General features: G+C 41.9%; 1 protein-coding gene across 5 annotated transcripts in view; it reads left to right on the plus strand.

The window, feature by feature from the left end:
* LOC123981407 (calcium/calmodulin-dependent protein kinase type II subunit beta) overlaps positions 1-22,964 on the plus strand; it is a 61,652-nt gene that overhangs the window by 2,670 nt on the left and 36,018 nt on the right. For 3 of the 5 annotated variants that reach the window (XM_046066211.1, XM_046066207.1, XM_046066209.1), the window contains exons 1-7: positions 4,425-4,648; positions 10,103-10,197; positions 11,969-12,028; positions 14,427-14,481; positions 14,980-15,045; positions 19,991-20,063; positions 21,989-22,091. In XM_046066211.1, the coding sequence (XP_045922167.1) occupies positions 4,587-4,648; positions 10,103-10,197; positions 11,969-12,028; positions 14,427-14,481; positions 14,980-15,045; positions 19,991-20,063; positions 21,989-22,091 (514 nt within the window). In that variant the 5' untranslated portion in view covers positions 4,425-4,586. Of the gene's footprint in view, positions 1-4,424; positions 4,649-10,102; positions 10,198-11,968; positions 12,029-14,426; positions 14,482-14,979; positions 15,046-19,990; positions 20,064-21,988; positions 22,092-22,964 lie in introns of those variants that run through there. The other 2 variants (XM_046066208.1, XM_046066210.1) reach the window with 2 other exon arrangements.

Raw genomic sequence — 22,964 nt, forward strand, 5'->3', positions numbered from 1 at the left:
ATCGTCACAACACGACTGCAAATCGTCACAACACGAATGCATATCGTCACAACACGACTGCAAATCGTCACAACACGACTGCAAATCGTCACAACACGACTGCAAATCGTCACAACACGACTGCAAATCGTCACAACACGACTGCAAATCGTCACAACACGACTGCAAATCGTCACAACACCACAGCAAATCGTCACAACACGACTGCAAATCGTCACAACACGAATGCATATCGTCACAACACGACTGCAAATCGTCACAACACGACTGCAAATCGTCACAACACCACAGCAAATCGTCACAACACGAATGCATATCGTCACAAATCGTCACAACACGACTGCAAATCGTCACAACACCACAGCAAATCGTCACAACACGACTGCAAATCGTCACAACACGACTGCAAATCGTCACAACACGACTGCAAATCGTCACAACACCACTGCAAATCGTCACAACACCACAGCAAATCGTCACAACACGACTGCAAATCGTCACAACACGACTGCAAATCGTCACAACACGACAGCAAATCGTCACAACACGACTGCAAATCGTCACAACACCACAGCAATTCTCTGTCTGTCATTTTGTAAAGCATCTGTGTCTGGTAACTGATCTACTGCAGTACCTACCTTTTCTGTTCCAGTCTCACCAATGCTGTGTTGTGCGACTGTGTTGTGCGATTGTGTTGTGCGATTTGCTGTGGTGTTGTGGCGAATTGCTGTTGTGGTTTGCACTTGAGGGCCACCATATAAACCACTAAAAATAATTGATTAACCATTAATAACGCCTCCCAGACTTGAGTATGTTTATTAAAAAGTGGCCACAGATCTAAAGTCAGGTGACACACCCAAGGTATTCTATCCATTTTGAATAACTTACCTCATCTTCAGACTGCAGTACTTTAATCTCCTTTGTGTAAGAATTAATCTTTCTTTTCCTTTCATGGACCCTGATGAGTCACTTTGTTGATGCATAAATTAGTCCCTTGTTACTTTGGAAACTAAGAACATTAGTCTTTGCCAGACAAAAAGGGGGAAATGTGTGTTCACTCAGTTCAAGCTGAAACAAAGCTGCTGCGCTGTCTCGACTCCACTTAACGTCTTCTGCATCCGTTTGTACAAAGTGCTACAATAGCTTCTGTTGTACAGTCATCATTAAATTCATCAATCCATCGTTCCGCTCTCCAAATGGAAAGAACGATAATGTGATAATGTACTGATGATAGGAGACAGGAAGATGGAAAGACAGAGTGGAGTAAGGCTCTGTCTGAAACCTTATATCTCCTCAGCCGGAGGCCAGAGGTGACATTTAGAAATGCCCAGTGAAGGTTAGATAATATATAAAGCACGGTGGAAGAAGTATTCAGATCCTTTACTTTAATAAAAGTAACACCACACTCTGAAAATCAAATCAAGTTTATTGTCACACACACAGTCATACAGAATACAATGTACAAAATACTCCATTGTTGTAGGCCTATAAGTAAAAAAAAAAAAAAAAAAGTGCTTCCTTTTACCAGCAACAGACTGTTCTTCCAGGTGTCTGACAACATCAAGGATCCCTTCAAGAGACTCCCGGTGATGCCCTTTGTTTTTAACAGGAAACTGAAGTCCCGCTCAAGGACAAATCTCATGAGAGGTGCGTTGTTGCAGGAAGACAACGGTCGAAATGAAGGAGAGGAGTTTGTTGAGTGCGTAGAGGAGCTCCCAACGTTACTCCAACACAACAAACTCCTCTCTGCAACTCTGACTCACGCTTCCACCGGCGTCTTCCTGCAACAACTCGCAGGTTTAAAAATACTAAAATGATCCTTTAACATTTCATCTAGTTGGGTATTGTCCTGCGTTCCTTTCAAACGCCTGTTATTTGCACATGTAACCATCTTCCTCACAGATGCCTGCATCCTCTCGACAGCTCTCTTGGTTACATGAGATGCACTGACAACACATCCTCTGTGGCCTTTGGGTTATTCACATCACCGTACTCTCTCTGGCAGGCTGTGCAGGGGGGTTTGCTGATCTTGCTTTGGTATCTTTTCCCTTTCTGCTCTTTTCCTTTATGTTAGTTTTTGTTCTGTTTGATAATGAAATGTAATTGATGTGGTCTATGCTTGTTAAAGGGTAGATGGGAGGCTTGACCCTTGTTCGGAGGCTCCTTTCCCGTTTTGGACCGGGTATTAGGTCACTGAAGGTGACTGGTCTTGTGCCGACCTCCACAGAAGAGCCCGGAGGTTGTTCATCCTCCTCCTGATGGTTTGAGGTTTCGAGTGGAAGGAGGAGCTCCAGTATCCTCCTGAGATGTGACGCCCAGTCTACAATGGGCAGCTCAGTTGATGTTGGTAGCACGGCCCTCACTGTTGTGATGCTTGGTGCGTTCACATCATCAGGGAGTATGTGTTGTTCAATGCAAAGAAAACTTTAGTTACAAGTCAACAAGAGTTGGGTTTTTGTTTTTGGCTGCAACATTTTAAAGGGCTATGACACTCCAACCTTATCTGAATCCACCCTACTTTGCTTTTGATGCTTTAAATATTTTTGGTGCTAATACTTCAGATTTTTTTGAATGCAGGACTTTTACATGTAACAGAGTATTTTTACACTGTAATACTGCTACTTTTAGCCAAGTAAAATATCTGAATACTTCTTGCAAAACTGGTAGTCTGTACCACCGCTGGAAATAACCACATCTTAACACCATAAACTATACAGCTTACCTCTGTAGCCAACCGCTGTTGCTCTCCTTGTTGATGTAACGTGACCATATCACAAGCACCAACTGGCAGTGGGTGGAAATGTCAGTTGTCTCATCTGCCTGAATAGCAAGATATTTTGTATTTTTTACTTCCTCCAGAATGTAATCTTTGAGAACTGACCGCATGCAGCCCGAAAGTTCGTTTTGCAGTCTTTGAGGTGCCTTTGAAAACAGTAGCTGTCTTAAGGTGCTCCTCAATCACACTGTCCAGCGAGGTAACAAGATCTACTGAAAACGCCAGGGATGTCAAAGGATTGCGTGTCATTGTGGCCGCGCAGAATTTAACACAGTCAAGTATCTTTGATAAAACGGGCCTGCTCTCTTCCACCTCCTCGTTGTGTCTCCTCATCCCAATCCTGTGGCCTTCGTCCAGCTGTGTAGCGATGTTAACTCTGCCTATCATGGCTAGCTTCACCGTATTATCCATATGTATCCTTGTACACTCATGTTTCTTAATCTTCTCAGATAAATGTTTCGTGTTGTTTACTCCTGTAACAGTGTATCCCTCCCCGCCGTTTTAAAAAGCAAGCGTGGGATGCAAAATACGGCATTTACATGATTGCATCCAGCTAGCCAAGGCTGAAAGCCTGTGTCTTGAGTTCCGCCTTCATCATTGTCTACAACGTCACTTTTCCTCTACCCTTCAGGCATCGGATTCGAGGACGCTGATTGGTTTAATTTATGTTGCCATGGGCATCTCTTGTGTCTGCTTTTGGCTGCGCTGCTCTTTCAAGCGCCCCAGAAGAGATCAGTGAAAGTGGAAGCTAATTTCCCCCCCAAACTTAATTATTTAGCCTATATTTTCTATATTACACGTTATTGTACATTGTAAACACACATATGCTTAAAACAAGTAATTAGACCTACTGTTTATTTCAAAAATGTTTACTTTAAAAAGAAAAATCAAAACATTTTCCACCACCAGGGAGGGCGACGCTCTATCGCCCTCTATTGGCCAGCCGTCACTGTGCACTTGGACTTTCCTGTTTTTTTATAATAGGCTAACTTTTAGCGTTGAACTATGACGCTAAGGACTTTCCCTGTTGCGTCAAATTGTGACAAAGGATGCCATGTGCATTGGTACGAGACACTGAAGGACGTGACAAAGCTTAGCTAGGCCTTTTTGACGCTGTGGGAACAGGCTGAGCACAGAGGGCAGGAGAGGATGGTGGTGGTGGTGGTGGGGTGCCCAACAGACGATTTTTGCCCTGGGGCCCCTGACAGGTTAATCCGGCCATGCCTAAATTAAACTTTTAAGTTTGTTTTGTTTGTTAAAAATGGACATAAATATGCAAAAGTAGCCAAACATGCACATGCAGTTACTAAAATGCGCTGAGAAGAGATGCAATAAAGTTTCTTTGCAGTTGGTTCACTGAGGTTTTCCTCATGAAAACCTATAAATAGAGTCAGACTTTACAAGTGCAGTAATTTCATTATCGGTTTCTCTCCATTATATGATTCATGTGTAATCAAAAGCTCCGCTCCCCCGCACTCTTCAATCAGCTCCTGAGTTCACTTTGTCTTTATTTCTTTTCCTTTTTTTTAAGTGGAGGAACACGTCATGTGGTGAGCTCACATTAGCATTTTGCGTGGTATTTAAAGAGTCCGTCCTCTTCGCCTTGCAGAGCGGAGAGCCCCATTTCCATCCGAGCCGGGACCGTGCGTGTGCGTGTGCGTGTGTGTGTGTGTGCCGGGCTGCAGCTGAACCACTCAGCCGTCCGGAGGTCTGAGGTGGGCGGAGACTGAGCCGAAGGTCCTCACGCCGCAGCGACCCAACCAGGCATTTCGGACTCGGCACCAGCACCCGTCCGAGGGAGGGAAACAACATGGCAACGACTACTTGTACACGTTTTACAGATGAATACCAGCTGTACGAGGAGCTTGGCAAGTAAGCCGCAGCTACATTACGCTTCTTTGAGTCTCCTGCATGCAGCCTGACCCTGTGTCCTCCTCACCGCACAGAGCACCGGGGATGGAGGTCTGCGGTGATGGATGCAGCTCCATCCCTTCAAAACAAAACGCACGCTGGTCTGGAGCTCTCCTGGATCTGAACTTGGCTTCTCTCAAACCTAAATATTGTGTCAGTGCATGGCTTATTTGTTTTGTTTTACACTTATTTAAATGCAGGAGGCATCAGATAGTTAGATTTTGCATGGGGATGGGGCTGCATGAGCCCGGGAGCACTTCAGGGTATACCCCCTCCCGTCCTCTCTGCCTGAAGGCTAATTAGGGACAAATATGCCTAATATCAGGGAAAAGCTGATGTGTCGGAATTAAGCTCCCTCATCATCAGCTGGCTTTAATCACAGTGGCGCACAGCTTAGCAGAGAAGTCAGGGAAAGCTGCTGCTGCTGCTGCCCTTGATCTACTGCTGATTTAATGAGGTGTGTCTTGTGGTTTAAAAAAAAGAAATAGAGAGATTGGGGATGTGTGGCCCCTAACAGCATGCAGACACATTGAGAGCGACTGAAGAGGCTATGGGTGCCACAGTGGGTAGATGCAAAGTGGACTCAATGTCTCTGTCAGGTTGTGCGTGGGTAGAGAGAGGATCTCTGCAATGTTTGCCTCACAGGAACATTTATTCCACAGCACTGGGGAAGTGCAGCAGTGCTGTGGATGGATTCTATCATGGTGATATTTCATTTTACAGACTGCTTTGAGTTTTTATTTTTTTATTTTGTGCTGGCTGGGATCTCCAGGCTTGTGTGTGGGCTGTGATAAGTGAAAGACAATAGAGATGCTGGAGTGGCAGCAGCTGCCCTCACTGATAACCGAGCTTTATTGCTGTTTTGCTGGTGTTGTCACTTTTTGGTGTGTTCTTGTGTTTTTATTATTGTGTGTGCATGTGATGTAGATGTAAAGACAGGAGGATATGTCCACCTAATTTCTACAATTTGGCTTCAATTAAAGTTAGTTTATTAATAAATTTGGTTGGCAGAAACATTATTTCAGCTGTTTTAAGTACAATAAAACTTCAATTAATAGCCTGGGCTTTTATTTGCTTCAATCACTGAACTCACCCTGCCTTTAATTCCTTTCACACTTCTTTCTCAGCAAAGATGGGAAATAGGCTGCTATCAAATTCATATAGTAGTATGAATGTTACTTATATTGGATAATATATCAATTATAAATTATTCATTTGATCTAGCTCTGAGAGACAGCACATCTAGGCCACTTTGAACGACAGAAATGTGGAGAATCTAATGCCGCATTCAGACCAACCGCAAATTTTCGCCTCGTGACACTTTCCTCGCGTGAGTACATTCGCTGCAAGTGTCCACACACAACGCGAGAAGGTGATAAATAAACACAACTCGCCTTTACTACAGCTGTATGAACCCAAAGTAAACATTTTGCTGTGATTAAATAGCAATAAACGAATTAAACTGATGCCGAAATAACTACAACATGATGCAGATTTGTTAAACATATGAATTCAGGCTTTGTCAGGTCTTTCAGCGAGACAGCAGGACAACAACTTCTAAAATGTTTGTTTTCTGAATGGAGTTCGGATCGATCAGGGCTATTCTATGCTAACTTGCTCACAGTAAAGTACAACGATAGCTGGAATAAAGTTACAGACACATGTTTTCTGAACTCACCAGGTAGTTCAACCTCCTCGCTTTCTTTTCTCCCAGCAATGTCCAGTTTTGTCCTGTTTTTATAAAACTAAAGTAAAAATTTATATGACTTTGTGTGTAAACTCACTGCCCCGAACGTTCACTTCGCTGAAGGTCTGAAAGCACCATAACTGATCGTACGACATTAAACATTTATATCGGTATGCATCGTATAAGCAGCTTAGCTCAAGCAGGTGACCCAGCGGGCTTTAAGAGGTTTTATACATCCAGAGAACTTCTATAAAAAACAGACCAGGCTTCTAATTGAGACCTGCGTTTATTTGTCAAAATGTGCAGCTACACCAGGCCAGTAAAAGGGACAGGCGTCTAATTGAAGTTTTACTGTACTTTATTGAGCAAAGATCAGTCTCTCCAGGATTTCTTGGGCCTTTTTTGTGATTGTTTTAGCCTAAAATGCCCGATTTTGCTGCAGATTTCTAAAAAATTGTGATGTTCTTGGATGTTTTTTTTGCAATGAAATTGTGGGAATAAGTGAAAACTGCAAAGATAGATATGATGCATTTAATAGTCCCTCCAGGATTTCGCAGGTCTAACCCCAAACCCTGCGTTTTTAAACCAAATTTCCTTGTTTTTGTCAGCACTTGAAATTGATGAAGATGCAGCAGCCTGTGTCACAGTGATTTGTCTCATCTTACGTTCTCCGTGTGTGTTTTGCGGCGGCAAAGTATTTGGTAAAGAAGATCTGGGTCCTTTTCATCCCGATCCTTTGCTGTTATTTTTGTAGGCAAACATGAGACGTGGGTATTACACGTCTGCTGCGTCTTGTATACAAGGAAGTAAGTTTGCTGACATTTGCGGGAAACTGCGACGATGGGTCAAATTTGCAGAAAAGCTGGGTTGATTGGTCGAAATTGCACGTCACGCTAAATTCTCAGGGAGTTGATGAATATGTGTTAATAGTTGCAATCACTACGTCGCAAAATCGTGGAGGGACTGAAAAAATGTTCCCCAGTTCCAGTTGCTGCTGAAACAGAGAGTTTTTACAGTTCGTAGAGACCCAAAGCAGAGTTAAAAGAGAGTGAATATTAGACTTAAATTCATCAAATGACACAAACACAACTCCAATTAAATGATCATGTTGCTCTCTAACTGCTGGACGTGTATATTTAAAACCTAAAACTTTATATTCAGTTTGTTATTTGATTAATCAACTAAGCGTTTCAGCACTAATCTGTTCAAATTCCAATCCTTTTAAATGTCATATAACTTCAAGCAACAAAAGCTACAAGTGACTTAAAATATTACGTTATAATACATATTTAAACTCAAAGAGTGACCATTAAACTGTTTTAATATGAGCTAATATTCAAATTTAACCTAATCATCTGAACTCAGTCTACTTTCCAGTGTTTTTTCTTTAGCTTTTAACCACTGGTCATGGGCTTCATCAGCAGAAAGAGTTTGCAAAGTTGTCATAAATCTATTAAGTGGACTTAATAAAGGTCAAGGATATTCTCTCACTTATAATATTCTAGGTTTTCTAGATATATTGCATATTTGCTTATTGGCTATATGGCTTCCTGACTGTTTTGTTTATTACTCTTAAATATTGAAGAGGGAGACTATAAAAGATTAAATTTGAGTTTTAAAAAATCCAGGTTTTGGGTCCAGCTGCCTGCTGCCTTTTCTACCACTCGTCCAAGTGTCATGCTTACTCACCCTATCTCCTCATGATGTATGCGTGTTGGAGTGCTTGTGAGCGAGGCAGGGGCTCTGACGGGAGTGTGAGTGTTTTATTGCGTAACAATACTGAGGTGAGATAAAATTAGCTCTGAGAAATGACAGAGGTGGTTATTTCTGTTTGTGTCTGTTGGGTTTGATGAGCGAATGTGGCCCAAAAAACTCCAGCACACAGACACTTACAGTAGTTATCCTTCAAACGCTGCTCTCATCGCTGACATTGTTCAAGTCGTGGAGAAAAGACGTCTTCAGACTGGCTTCTGTTTCATGATTAATGAATTAGGTGCTGCACCATATTCTGTGGCTGCAGGGGGCGCTGTTGCATGAATGTAACTATAAATAAGTGGTTGTTGCTATTAAAGGAAAATTTAAGTATTTTTAAACCTGGGCCCCATTCTCACAGATTTTAATCTGTGCGGGCTTCAGTTGCAGTTGCTGCAACATGTTCCTTCAGGGCGATTGACGTCACAATGACGTCCACAAAAAGTGTTTCTTTTTGCCTCAGACTGTCGGTGACTCCCTTTGTCTCGCTCTGAAATCTCGTGAGAGGAGAGTTGTTGCAGAAAGACGACGGTGCAAAGGTGATTCAGAGGTGGAGAGAGGAGTTTGTCGTGTTGGAGTAATGTTAGGAAATAAAGTCTTGCTTGCTGCTCCTCTATGTAGACAACTAACTCCTCTCACTTGTTTCCATCGTCGCTGTCCTGCAACAACTCGCCTCTCTCTAGATTTCAGAGCGAGAACTATCCTTGAGTGAGACTTCACTTTCCTGTTAAAATCAAAGGGTGGCAGTGGGAGTCCCCCATAGGGATCCTTTCCATGATTCTGTCAGACCAATACATTCTCGCTCCTAGCTCGTCACATATGGATTTAGCAATAATAAATATGCAACGTCCGTCTAAATAAAACAAATGGTTAACATTGTGAAATGTCACAGTTTGGTTGGGGTTAGAAAAGGATCACTGTTTGCCTTAAAATAACAACGTTACTTATGTGACTTTAAGGTCCAGTGTGTAATATTTCTGTTCTATTACAAGAAATGCAATATAATGTACATAACTATGTTTTCAGTGGTGTATAAAACCCTTACATCATGACCCATTATGTTTTAACACCACGGGTCCTCTTACATGGAATAACCATGTTGCTCCGCCATGTTTCTACAGTAACCCAAAACGGATAAACTGCTCTACAAAGCGCGTTTCGTCACTACTATAATTATGTACGAAGAAGAAGTAGTGGTAGTTGTCTGATTTATTAGAAGTAAGAAGAGAAGTGAAGTTTGGACAAATAGCGGACCACATGTATTATTTAGAACAAAGCTTACAGAGCATGTCGGCCACCGTAGCTTCTCCTGCGCGCTTGGAAAGCGAGGGGGGGGGGGGGGGGGGGGGGGGGGGGGGGGGGGGGGAGTGGCGACTTGAACAGTTGGTTACAGTTCGCAACCCTCACGACTAGATGCAACTACAAACCTACACATTGAACCTTTAAACTTAAATAAAAAACAATAAAGGGTGACTTTTTGTTTCACACGGGGAACGAACACCGGTCTCCTGACTGAAAGTTCAGTTTCTGGCTCACTGTCCACCCCAACCACCTCCTTAATCGGGCTTTTCTGTTAAAAATCCTATACCTACCTTAAGCGTTTAGCGACCAAGGGGTCTTGCATGCATCGTTATGTGACGACTTGGGAGTGAGGTTGGTCAGACTCCTGGTAAAACAGTCTTCCACTTTTTGTGGAATCATTTTTTAATTCTTTTTGTACCTATTAGTCATTTCGACACCAAAATATGTGAAAATAAGTTCCAGGTCTAAAAACATTACAATTTTACTATGTCTACTTCCACCTACAAGCTGAAATTGTGTATATCAGGCATTCAGATCAGGATGGTTTGAAAGCAGAGAGGAGTCCAGGACTACTGTGAGGTCAGTCTGATTGCTGAGATGGCCCTTTTATGCTGACAAAGCTTATGTGGCAGCTGACCCGTCTCCTCTTCCTGTCTCCTGCCTTTGTTCCCCAGGGGGGCCTTTTCGGTGGTGCGCCGCTGTGTCAAACTCTGCACGGGCCAAGAGTACGCCGCCAAAATCATCAACACCAAAAAGCTGTCTGCCAGAGGTGAGAGAAAGACAGACGTGGACGGAGACCCTGTAACATGGCTGCATGTGTGTTTTCAGTTGGCATATTTCAGCGAGTGTTTGATTCCAGCATGTGTGAAGCCTCCACGTCTGTTCATCCCAGAGAGGCAGATGACGGTTTCAGTCAGAGAGAGGATCCGAGCATCGACTCGGACGACAGAAATCTACATTTTTCCTGCACAAGATGTCACGCGGACAGACTCTAAACTCAGTTTTCACACTCTGCTACAGATTGTTGTGACGGCTGTGACAGAAGACGCCAACAGCGTCCCTATAAAGTGCTATTTGCAGCGTTATAGACATTATGTCACTGTCGGCCGAGCTGTGATGAGGCAGCGTCCTGTGTTTGATGTCTCACTCTTTTTCTCCCGATATAATGCTGATAAAGTATCTCAGAATAACGATGATTACAGCATAGAGATCAGATCATGTGACGACTCTCTGTAGAGCTGTCAGATAACGAGCAGAGAGACGACAACAACAGCTTATTTCTCATCAGATCAACTAGATCTCCTCTCCTCTTTCCTCCTTTTCTTTTCCTCCTCTTCTCTTAATTTTCTCCTTTTTTCCCTCCTCTTCTATTTCTTCCCTTTCTCTTCTCCTCTCCTTTTGTTTCATCTCCACTTGTCTCCTCCCCTCCTCTCCTCTCCTTGTACACTCCTCTTATTTCCTTTCTTCTCCTATTGTTTGTCTCCTTGTTTTCTCTCCTGTCACCTTGTTTCCTTTCCACTACCTTTGTTTCCTGTCCTCTTGTTTCCTCTCCCTATCTTTTCTCCTCTCATCTTGTTTCCTCCCCTCCTGTCGTTTCTTGTACACTCCTCTTCTTTCCTCTCCTCTTCCCTCCTCTGCATGTTTCCTCTCTTCCTCTTTTTTCCCTCTCCTTTCCTATATTATTTACTTTGTTCTTACCTCCCGTGCTCTTGTCATTTCTTCTCTCCTTACCACTCATTTCTCTCTTCTCCATGTTTACTCTCTCCTCCTCTCATGTCCTCTCTTGTCTCCTTGTTTCCTTTCCACTTTCTTTGTTTCCTTTCCTTGTCTTTTCTCCTCTCCTCTTATGTCCTGCACTCCTCTCCTTCTTTGGATACTCCTCTTGTTCCCTCCAAGACACGTTTCCTCTTCTCCATTCTTCTCTCCCTACCACTAATTTCTCTTCTCTCCCTGTCAACTCTCTCCTCCTCTCATGTCCTCTCTTGTCTCCTTGTTTCCTCTACTGCCCTTGTTTCATCTCCTCTTGTTTCCCCTCAACTCTCCTTGTTTCCTCTCCTTATCCTTTCTCCTCTTCTCTTGTCTCTTCCCCTCCTCTCCTTCATTGTTTGTCTCCTTGTTTCCTCTCCTGTCGCCTTGTTTCTTTTCCACTACCTTTGTTTCCTGTCCTCTTATTTCCTCTCCCCTCCTCCTCTTCTCTCTCTGGAATGAGGAGTTAAATGGGCATCTGGGACAAACGTCGCCCTCGGGCTGTTCCCACAGATGTAAGGAAGTCGTGTGTGTTTCAATAACTCCTTTTCAATCACCTTGAGAAAAGTTACCTCTTCAGAATTTGTAAACTAAAATGAGTTTTTTTATAATGATGCTTTTGATTTTATTGACATATTTGTAAAAACAGCAGCTGTTTCCTCTATCAATGTCCACCTGTTTGCGTTTACACATAACCTTAGCGTCTTCTTCTTCTTCTTCTTCTTCTTTCATGTGTTGGTTCAAATCTGAGATGTTGTTGTAAAGCCTCAGTTTGACCATCATTTGTCTTGTAGACCATCAGAAACTGGAGAGAGAAGCCAGGATCTGCAGATTGCTCAAGCACTCCAACATTGGTGAGACTCTTTTAAGTGTTGCCTCTTTAAATGTTTATATTAGGCTTTGGTTAGATCCGTGGTTCCTAGCCCAAGCTTGTCATAGGTTTCATAATGTATGTATTAAACATCAGTCAATCAACAGAAAATCAAATAACTGAATAATGTAAAGCAAGGAAAATAAAACACCTTTCAACAACAAGGCAAATAAAGATGTGTAACATGAAACATTAAAGGTGTTAAGATTTAAAAAAGTAAACAGATAAAACAGGAGAATAAAATGTACACGGCAGCTACAGTGCAGTGCAAGAAATTAATAAGTAGTCCCACATTTAATTTTATAAAAGGCAGTGGCAAACATAAAAGGTCTTAAGGCCTTATTTAAAAGAACTGATTTGGAGCAGTTTTCCACTTTTATGGGAGTTTTGTAGCTTCTAAAATGTGCAACACATCCTCATAACTCAACAACAAAATAGGTTGTGTCCCAAAACAACATATATGAGTGTCCAAAAAAAACAGCTTTTGTGACGCCTCTACAAGGGAGTCCGGTGTGAGCCGCTATCTTGGACTGTTGTTTAGCCCTCCCTGTCACCACGCATGTCATGTGACTGAAAACTATGAATAAGGGCTTCAATCTTGTCTGTGTTGAGTTCTAAGAAGTTTTTTGCCATCCAGCTTTTAATGGCAGTGAGACAGTTGCATAGTGTGGTCAGTTTGTCATACTCATCTGACCCAAAAGAGACTGCTGGATAGCATCAGCGAAACAGTGATAAGAAATGCCCTTGAAATTACTAATAATGTTGCCTTAGGGGAGCATATACAATATAAATAAAATCGGGCCCAAGACTGAACCCTGTGGCACACCACAGGATAGAGCAGCAGTTTTGGACATGTGAGTTCCCAGTGACACAGAGAAGCTCCTCTCTGATAGGTAGGAGGAAAACCAGTCCAAAGCACTCCCAGAGATACCCACCCACTTCCTAAGCCTATCAATCAGGATGCTGTGGTCGATCCTATCAAATGCTGCAGTAAGATCGAGCAGCGCCAAAACAGAGCACTTCTCCGCATCAGAAGACATCACTATGTCATTTGAGATCCTAAGAAGTGCTGTTTCTGTGGAATAATTCTGACAGAAACCAGATTGGAACTTGTCAAGTATATTGTGGGTAGTGAGAGTGTCAGTGAGCTGTTTGGCAACAACTTTCTCTAGTATTTTTGAGATGAATGGTAGCTTGGAAATAGGCCTGTAATTTTTGGACAGGGATGGATCCAGATTTTTTTTTTTTTTTAAGAATAGGTTGAGTTATCGCATGTTTGAAATAAAGTGATAAAGTGATGATAGAGACCAAACATGACCCAACAGTCCCAATCACATTTTTGAGCAAGGCGGTGGGTAAAATATGTACAGGGCTTGAGGAGGATTTCATACCGTCCACCCCAACTACTCTGACTTTACTCTGACTTTACTGTTATTTATATTAGTACTTTCAGCATTGAGCAATAGCGCTAAATGGTGCCATGTGCGCAGAAACGAGGGGGTACCAGGTATTTGACACCCTGAGTGAGAATGTGCTGCTCTACACTGTCTGTGGCACTTAACCCACAACCTGCTTGTTCCTGAAGATATAAATCTTTAACAATTACTTACAAATATATAGTTTAATTTTTAAAAACGTCTCAGTAATTTACTAAAACAGCTGGCCACACATGGTCACAAGTCACAATAGCTCTTCAATCTGTTTTCTCCATACTCTGGGCTGTTTTGTTCACCTGGCTTTTGGTTCTCAGGATTATACACAATTTCCCTAAATTAAGAGTTATTAAAGAGGGGGGAAAGCTCTCTGTGGCATCTAGCTTGCTTTCTGTCAGTTAGCAAGATTGTTAGCTTGGTCGCTTAACACAAGACAATACGTTCATGCAGTTTATTCAAAAGACGTATTTACCATCAACTCCTGTCTGTAACTGTCTCTTTTGTGAAGCAGTTTATACACAGACAGCGAAGGTTAAATAAAAGCAGTAAAGCTTTGTTGGTTTGATCTCTCCAACTCTCCGGTCAGCACTGTCAGGACGGTTTGCTGTTGGTCAGTGGAACTGATCCCAGCGTGAAATGTGCAAACCCTTTTTTCTTTGGCTGCACAAAAAATACTTACTATACTAGGATCAGCTTGTTGGTGGCTTCGGCCTTTTCACAGGGCTTGATTTGGTAACAAGAAACATGAAGAATATCAGCAGCCTTGTCCTTTTAGACTTAATTAGTAATATTAATGTGCATTACAGCAGATGCTAGATGAAAATGAAAAGAAGATAAATAAAGCATGCACCTTAGATTGTTCATAAAAAGAAAAAGATCTGATTATTTTGATGCCTGTATCTGTTTCTGTTTCTCCCTCTTGTCTCTTTCTCTTTGCCTTTCCTGCAGTTCGTCTCCATGACAGTATCTCAGAGGAGGGCTTCCACTATCTCCTCTTTGACCTGTGAGTTTCCTCCTCCTCCCTCTTCCTCTTGCCTTCCTTCTTCCCTCCTCCCTGGCTCTTCTTCTCTTTCTTTGTCATACTGTGTGTCGCACTCCCTCCTTTTCCTCCTCCCTCTCCCCTGGAGCCTTATTTTCTACCACTTCCTTCCCCGCTGCATTTGTCTCCTCTAGGCTCCCTTACTTTCTTTATATCTGCATTCTCTTCTATTTTTCTCTTCTTCTTCTTCTTCTTCTCTCCTTATCCCTTCCTCACTTGCATGGCAGTTCCCCTCATTACATAACAGTCCTCCCCTCCTCCCTACCTCCATCCTTGTGGATGCAGATACACTCCCCCGCACTGGAGCCAGTCTCCATGGCAACCCAGTCGGAGTGAATCCTGCAGCCGGGGTTTCCCCCTAATGAGGACATCCCCCTCCTGTTTCTCTGCGTGTGTGTGTGTGTGTGCTGCCTGGGTGAATTAATGTATATAATTTGGCGTTTTATCCTTTACATTTCTCAGGGTGACAGGGGGGGAGCTATTCGAGGACATTGTGGCTAGAGAGTACTACAGTGAAGCAGATGCCAGGTAAACACCTAATGGTTCTGATCTCTGGACTCCCTTTCTCTTCTTCATCCCCCTCCATGTGTCAGTCCTCCAGCCTCTGCAGTCCTCCAGCACCCCTGAGTCTCAGCGCCCCTCATTAGCACACACTGACTGAATTTTGACTCATTGTTGGATTTTCTTTGGCGTTACAAGCTCAAGTTCTGATGGATAACTACTGCCTTTTTCTGTGAACTGAACCAAAGTGGATCAAGGTTGAGGAGTTGTCCCCCCTCCAGAATTTACAGACAGATGGAAGCATGTACACATGCACAAAATGCACACACGCCCAAGCTGTAACCCCCTCAGGAGGTTGACTTAAATCAATTTGACTGAAGAGGCGGTTTGCGGGGGCGAGAGAGAGAAGAAAAGAAGGTGAAACATTAAAAAGAGGAGGGAAAGAGGTACAATAAGAGATGCAGGGATTTTTTCCTCCTTAAACATCTTTATCCTGGTTCTGATAACAGCCCACCTGTTGTCATATGCAGGGCTTATAATACATGCTGGCGCTTATTCTGTAAACATAAAGCAGTCAGAGCATAGACAGTAGAAGGTACTTTTATTTATTACATTACAACAGGTTGTAAGTCAAATTAAGTTTGTAACTCCCATCTGCTACATAGCAGACAATATATAGTAATATAAAAATGATCATAAAATGGTAAAACAGAAATAACCTATATTCAATGGCTGAGGATGAATTTGAGTTTGAGTTGAGAAAAAGCTACTCTGCAGTCTGGTATTGCGGCAGAAGATACTTATATCTCTTCCCAGAAGGCAGCAGGGTGAACAGGCTGTGGCTGGGTGGGTTCTTTAGTATCCTTTGGGCTCTACGTAGGCACCCCACCTCACCTCACCGATATCACTGATGCCCGGGAGATGGGTACCAATGATCTTCAGAGCAGTTTTAATCGCCTGCTGCAGAGACTTCCTGTCCTGGTCCGTGCACATCCCATGCCAGTTTGTTTTGAGTCAGGATGCTTTGGGTTATGGGTTATTTATCAGCTTCTGAATGATAACCAACAGCCTCCAAGAGGAAGCACATTTTTGTTTTGTGATTCACTTATTGCAAAAAGCATGAATAGATGTTTTGTCCAGTGCTTTTATCTACTTAAATCACAAGAAAATGTCCAGCAAATAGTAATTAATGAGACTATGGCATTTAGATATATACTGTATATATATATAACATGTTAGGCTACTTCTCAAGATTACAAGATTATCTTATTTTTATCTTATTATAAAAAAGACCATTTTTAGTACTTTTCTAACATGCAGTTTTGTAGCATTATCTGTTCAGTGTATGTAATTTCAAGTTGTGCATCTCTTAAGCCGATAGTGATAGTTTATGCCCTAACATTTCAGAAACAGTGTTGACGGCACACAGTATTCATCTAAAATGATATATTAAATGTGAAATGGTTGCTAAAAGCACTAATAGCAGTAACATCAGCTCTTACAGTTGGTGAATAATTTGCTAACCAGCTGTAAACAGGCAGTAGGGAACTATCCTTTTTACGACTAATTTAGCAGTTTATTAAACCCTTAAATAATTTTTTCTCTCTGGTAGAACTCAAGCAGTAGTTTCTGTCCAAATAGGTGTTCCACAGGGGTCTATTCTGGTTCCTCTTCTGTTTACTATCGACAGAAATATTTCAAATCGTAAATACATTTTTATGCAGATGATACAATATATTTTTATATACCATGAGACTAAATGTGATAATTGAAAATCTACATTACAATACGTTTGTTTTAAAGGACAACAAAACTAAGTATATGCTGCAGTATTTTCAGTGCCTGCTGCCATCAATCTAGTATGCATAAATATACTTTACCTGTGTGGATGTAACCTGACAGAACTAGTATTTAGTATTGGGACACAGCTTGCACTTTATTTGTTTATATTTTTGATAATGTGTTTTGAAAATACATATACTGGTGTGACCACAAGTTACCCCATATCCACCAACAAGAAGGTGATTTTCAGGGTAAAACTTTTAATAACCTTACCTATAAAAAATTAATAAAAAATAAAAAATAATTGAAAATTACTTAGGTATTATTTAAATGAATTAAAGCAGATTTTAGGTTAGAAATGAAACAAAATTGATGATTAATGTGGCATGTTTTGCTGCTCTAGCACTAAATATGTGCCACCAGTCCTTCCAACCAAACTCCTGTTTAAATGTAGGACACATATGCAACCACAACGGAGGCACGTAAGAGCTCTGGTAAAAATCTCAGCGTTCTGATTATCTGCGTAATTTTCTGCTGTATTCTTTAGCTTTGCTTTCCCTGTTATTTTCTTTCCTGCCCTCTCATCTGCCTTCATTCTCCCTTGTTCCTTTGCAGAAATTATGTGTGTGTGTGTGTCACTCTGTGTGTTTGTGTGTGGGTGTGTGATTAGCATGGCTTGATTACTGTCCAACGGTATCTCACTGACAGTTTCCTCTCTGTACTCCATCTGTACACTGAATCTCTCGATCCCTCCCTTCCTTCACCATCCCCGTAGGTTCACCCAAATACCAAAAAAACATATTTTCTCACTTAACTGCTCTCGGTATCCAGCCATGCAGGGAGTTTTGGTGTTATGCATCCAGGTTTTGAGATATCCGTCTCTCAGTTGTCTGTTTCCACCACAATACAATGAAGGAAAAAGGTCTTTTGTTTGTGGAGCTCACAGCATTGAGTCATGACACAAATTCAAACAGCAGTGTATCTTTCCACAAACAGTGCCCTCATTATTCAGGATACTCCACTGAGCACATTGTGAACTGTTTAATAGAGACTATTAATTCATTATAAAGCAGTTCCAGTGATAACTGTCGTCAGTTGAGGTCTGTAGATTATCCAGAGGAACTATGTTCCTGTAGGGTTTTTAGCCGTGCTAGTAGTGTGGCTCTAGGGATGGCAATGTCAGTCAGTCGGTCCACTCCTTTGGTTCAGCCTGATCTATGCCTTCTATGAGATGGATTAGCCTGAAAACTTATACAGACATTTATGGTCACCAGAGGATCAACTCTCCTGACTTTGGTGATGCCCTGACTTTTCCTTTAGTTCCCCCAGCAGGTCAAATAGTCACATATTCTGTGATCTACTGTATGCTTGATATCTACTTGCTGAATTGGTCCCATGTTTTATACAAACATTTATGATCCCAAGAAGATACTTCATAATGACTTAAGTGATCACTTGGCTCTTTCTGTAACGCCACCAGCAGGTTGACATTTTTGGTTTTGAGTGAAATGTCACAACAACTTTTGCATGGATTGCCATGAAATTAGGTTCAAACAATCTTGTTTCCCTTGGGATGAATCATAATATCTTTGGTTTATGACAAAAGAACTAAAAATCTAATGACATTCCCATCAGCCTCAGCTGTACTTTGTGTTATGCACTAATTAGAAGACGTCAGCCTGCTAACATGCCAAACTAAGATGGTGAACATGGTAAACATCATACATCTGCTAACACCAGCATGTTAGCATTGTCACTGTGAGCATGTTAGCATTTGGCTCAAAGCATCTCTGTGCCCTAAAGTACAGCCGCAATTGAAGGTTATAGTGCACACAGTCGGAAGGGGGCTTGGGACGTGATGATCCCAAGATTGAGTCTAATAAAAATGGCTGCCTTTCTAAAAGTCTATGTGGGGAAATGGGTCCTATGTATCCCAACAAGTTGATGCGTGGAGGTGTTTTATTTTAACCCAAACCTAACCTTTAACTAAACCTAACCAAACTGCGATGTTTCACAACATTAACCACTAGCTTTATCTTGAAAGTGTAACCGTATGTTACATATTCTTACTAACTTGACCGGACATTGCATAGCAATCAAGACATAACTCAGTAAATATATTTTGTTCGTAATTTCGGTGAACTGACTATATAATCTTTCTCACTTATCCATCCCTAAAAACCATCTCCTCCTGTCAGATGTTCCCCTTCTCCCTGTACTTCTCTGTATTACTGTCTTGATGCTTCGTTTCCTTCCTGTGTTCGCTCCTTTATCTGCCCCTCACCCTGTTGTTTTGTCTCCACAGTCACTGTATCCATCAGATTCTAGACAGTGTGTCTTACACCCACCAACATGACATAGTGCACAGGGACCTCAAGGTGTGTGTCTCATTGTGTAGCATTGCCCTGCACCTTCTGCACAAGGGTCACTCTTTACATGCTTGTGTTTTATTGTTATTATTTTAATTTTTGCCTGTGACTAAAAAACGCTTGCGCCTGCTGTCTGTCAGTTTTGCGTGTCTGCCTGTCTTCAGGTTTTGCTTTTGGGACTCTTGCTGCACTATTTTCGACGGTCTGAACTAGCATTGTGATTTCCTGTGGGTCCTAACAGACAGAGCACCATACTCTGGGAGAGCTAGAGAGAGAGAGAGAGAGTGAAGAAGTGAGTGAGTAAGCATGAAAGAGAGAGAAAGTGAAACAGAGTAGAGTTCAGTGGAGTTACAACAGAGCAGTGTCTACTTCTGACGCTTGGAAAGCTGCTAAAATGTTTTGTCAAAGGCAGTGCTGCTGCTGTTGCTGCTGAATAAATTACACAGGAGAATGTGCAGGTTAGACACAGTGCCTCCCACATGGTGCTGCAGCTCACTCCTACACTGCCTGACTCATGTTTGGCCCTTTCTTGGAAACAGAAAATAGAAAACTGCACACCTTCTCCCTTCGTAGTTCACAGACAGGTTCACTCTTCACACTTTTTCCTGTGTGTGTGTGTGTGTGTGTGTGTGTGTGTGCAAATGTGGTGTAAGTGTGCAGGAAGAGATACTTGTGTCTGTTGGTGTTTGTGTGTGACTGCAGTGATTGTGATATTGGGTGTGTGTGGCCCTTATTGAGATGTTGCTGCCTCTGCATGGATGTGACAGTTGGGGGGTTGAATGTGCTCAGACTAACCTGCTCCCCCTGCTGTTTGCGTGCAGTCATTGCATCCAGCAGATCCTGGAGGCCGTGCTCCACTGCCATCAGATGGGGGTGGTACACAGAGACCTCAAGGTGAGTCACCTGCAGGGGTGTGTCTGTGTGTATTGGGAAGGATTTAAAGTTGTTTTGTCTGCGTCTGAAGGGCTGGTAAGTGCAGTAAGACATATTTAAACCCAGCATGTCACTGCTTTTCTGTGGCCTGATGTATAAATACACGCATGAGCATCTGCCTTGTGTTGTGTTTCATTAAACCAATGTCTGCATGCATTTAAGTGTCGCTACTGTATTAATTGTATTAGAGGGAGGTTTTCAAACTTTAAGTGGAAGAGCAACTTAACAACAGCTGAAAATAGTTGTTGCTGACTTCCAGTGGTTGATGTTCTCACCTTGCAGCAGTGATGTAGATGTGCACGCTAGGCTGTGTCAGTACACCCTGACATTACTGTGGGGTGTGGTCACAGGTGCAGCAGGGAAGCGAAACACTGCTTATTAGCCTTGTGTTAAGGTCATTGAGTTGCTGCAAGTTACAGGCATGATATGGTACTGATAATAACGTAAAATCTTAACAATAGATTTATAATATATATAGATACAGAGAATTGGGAGCTGCAAGGTGCTTAAGATTTTCTATTCATGTTACATGATTTCATTGCAGAGGGCAGCCCCTTTAAGTAGATCCCACCTCCTGTCCATAAGTCGAGCCTTCTTTAATTGAGGTTTTTAAATCAGCCAGCAGAGGGTGACATGATGTCTCTCCTGCAGCTGGAGCACAACACACAGCTGTTTCTGTGAGATGGCACAAATCAATCACTATCAGCATTATACAACATGTCCCTGTGTGTATTGTGGACTGTAGGTGTTTGTCAGATTGCTGTTACATCGGCGTCTGAGCAAGAAAGACACGACTGTTGCAGAAAGGCAAGCTGTGTTTGGTCTTTCTCAAGTAAACAAATGGCACAAAAAAGGCTTATACACATTTTATAAGTCCCATCTGTCTGTCTCAGCCTCTGAGTGTGTGTGCATTCATGTGTGTGTATTGGAATATGTATGAGTGTTGCTATGAATGTGTGTGTGCCGAATCTGTAGCTATTCTTAGTCCTCTGATCTGGGTTTAACTGGTTGCATCTCGGTGGTCCGTCACACCTTCTTTAACATAAGCAAGGGGCAGGCCAGAGGGGTGGGAATCTACCACAAAGAGACCCAAAATGACCACAAAGACACATGAAACAACCACAAGGAAACAAAACAACTACAAAGAGACAAAACCATTACAAATAGACACAAAATGATGAGAAAGAGACCCAAAACGCCCACACAGAGACAAAATGACTACAAAGAGACCCAAAACGACCAAAAAAGAAACACAAAGAGGTGCAAACCACTACAAATAGACACAAAATGACCACAAAGAGACACAAAACAACTACAAAGACACAATAACCAACCACAAAGAGACACAAAATGACCACATGGGAGACAAAAAAAGACCAGAGACACAAAACTACCACACAGAGACAAAACAACTACAAAGACATACCGGCAAAACTACTACAAACTCACAAAACGACCACAAAGCGACACAAAACGACCACAAACAGACAAAGACCCAATTTTTGGCAACAAGGCTTAGGCTATTTGGAAATACAAATAACAGCTGTTTACGTATTTCATTTAATAGAATATTTAACTTTTAATATTTATTTGGTATTCATCACACATGAATAAACAATGTAGCATTTTATAATAATTCAGTTTGTTGCCAAGAACCAGGGTTTTAAATGTGACTCACATTTTTAGTAATTTTCCAGAACTTTCTGCTTAAATGGCAACTTTTTCCACCAAGTCCACTAAATGAAAACATTAGAAAAGAGCAGCAAGCTTCTTTAGCTTGCTGCTCTTTTCTGGCACACTGAGGATGTTAACATCGTCACAGATTGAGAGATGTGTTTAAGAAATGTAACGTGATGACGTGTTTGGTGTTTGTGTTATACATGCAGCCAGAGAACCTGTTGCTGGCCAGCAAGTGTAAGAACGCAGCCGTGAAGCTGGCTGACTTTGGACTGGCTATTGAGGTTCAAGGAGAACAGCAGGCTTGGTTTGGTATGTTACACCCACAACACACACATCTGCAGTGTGCACACATGGACTAGGTTTGTTGGTTACTTTATTCAGGACGTCTCACTGAGGCCGAGAACAAATTATATAAATATAACATCACAAAAAGACATGTGACCATTCACTAAGCCCCACCCCCATTATTTAACTATGCCTGTTGAGCTTTCCATTTCAGCACTGCGCATGCGCAGTTTACAGTGCTGTAGGCAAGGGCGTCACTTTGTGTTGAATGGTGGGGACAGAAGGGCTCAGATTAAGGGTGTGATTGTACATTTGGGTCATGAGACGTGACGATGCACGAGAACAAGACAAGTAGGTTTTCAGCACTATTTAGATTAAATATTTGATGCTGAAATATATGAGTGGGGGGGGGGGGTCAGTGGGTCCTCCCCCTGAAGGTTTTGAGCATTAAACTCTTAATTTCCTGCATTCTGGAGACATTTTCTGCTCCAATTTATAGTCTAAATGTCTTTATTTATATGAAGGGAAACTCAAAATTCAGATGGCAGGTGACAATTCAAAATATAAAAATATAATGGAATATAATGCAGGATTCAGCAGCTTTTTTTGGTTGCTTAAGTTACTTTCTTGGACAATGCGCATATGTTTCTTCTAGATTTAAATAGCATTGCATTTTTTTAATATGCAAATAAAAATTTTCAAAGCAATTTCATTTGTTATTTAACATTTCTTTCTTTTTTTAAGAACATTTTTAACAAATGCTTTTAAAAAGTGATGGGGACAAAATCAGCCAATTCAAAAAGTGGCCCCCAGTGTCCCCAGTGTAAATGACACTTCTGGCTGTAGCTGTGTAATTTGGATTTTTTAAAATAATGTTTCCATGATTTCAGACAAAGG

The sequence above is a fragment of the Micropterus dolomieu genome, linkage group LG13, assembly GCF_021292245.1.
Source record: "Micropterus dolomieu isolate WLL.071019.BEF.003 ecotype Adirondacks linkage group LG13, ASM2129224v1, whole genome shotgun sequence".
Classification (NCBI taxonomy): Eukaryota; Metazoa; Chordata; class Actinopteri; order Centrarchiformes; family Centrarchidae; genus Micropterus; species Micropterus dolomieu.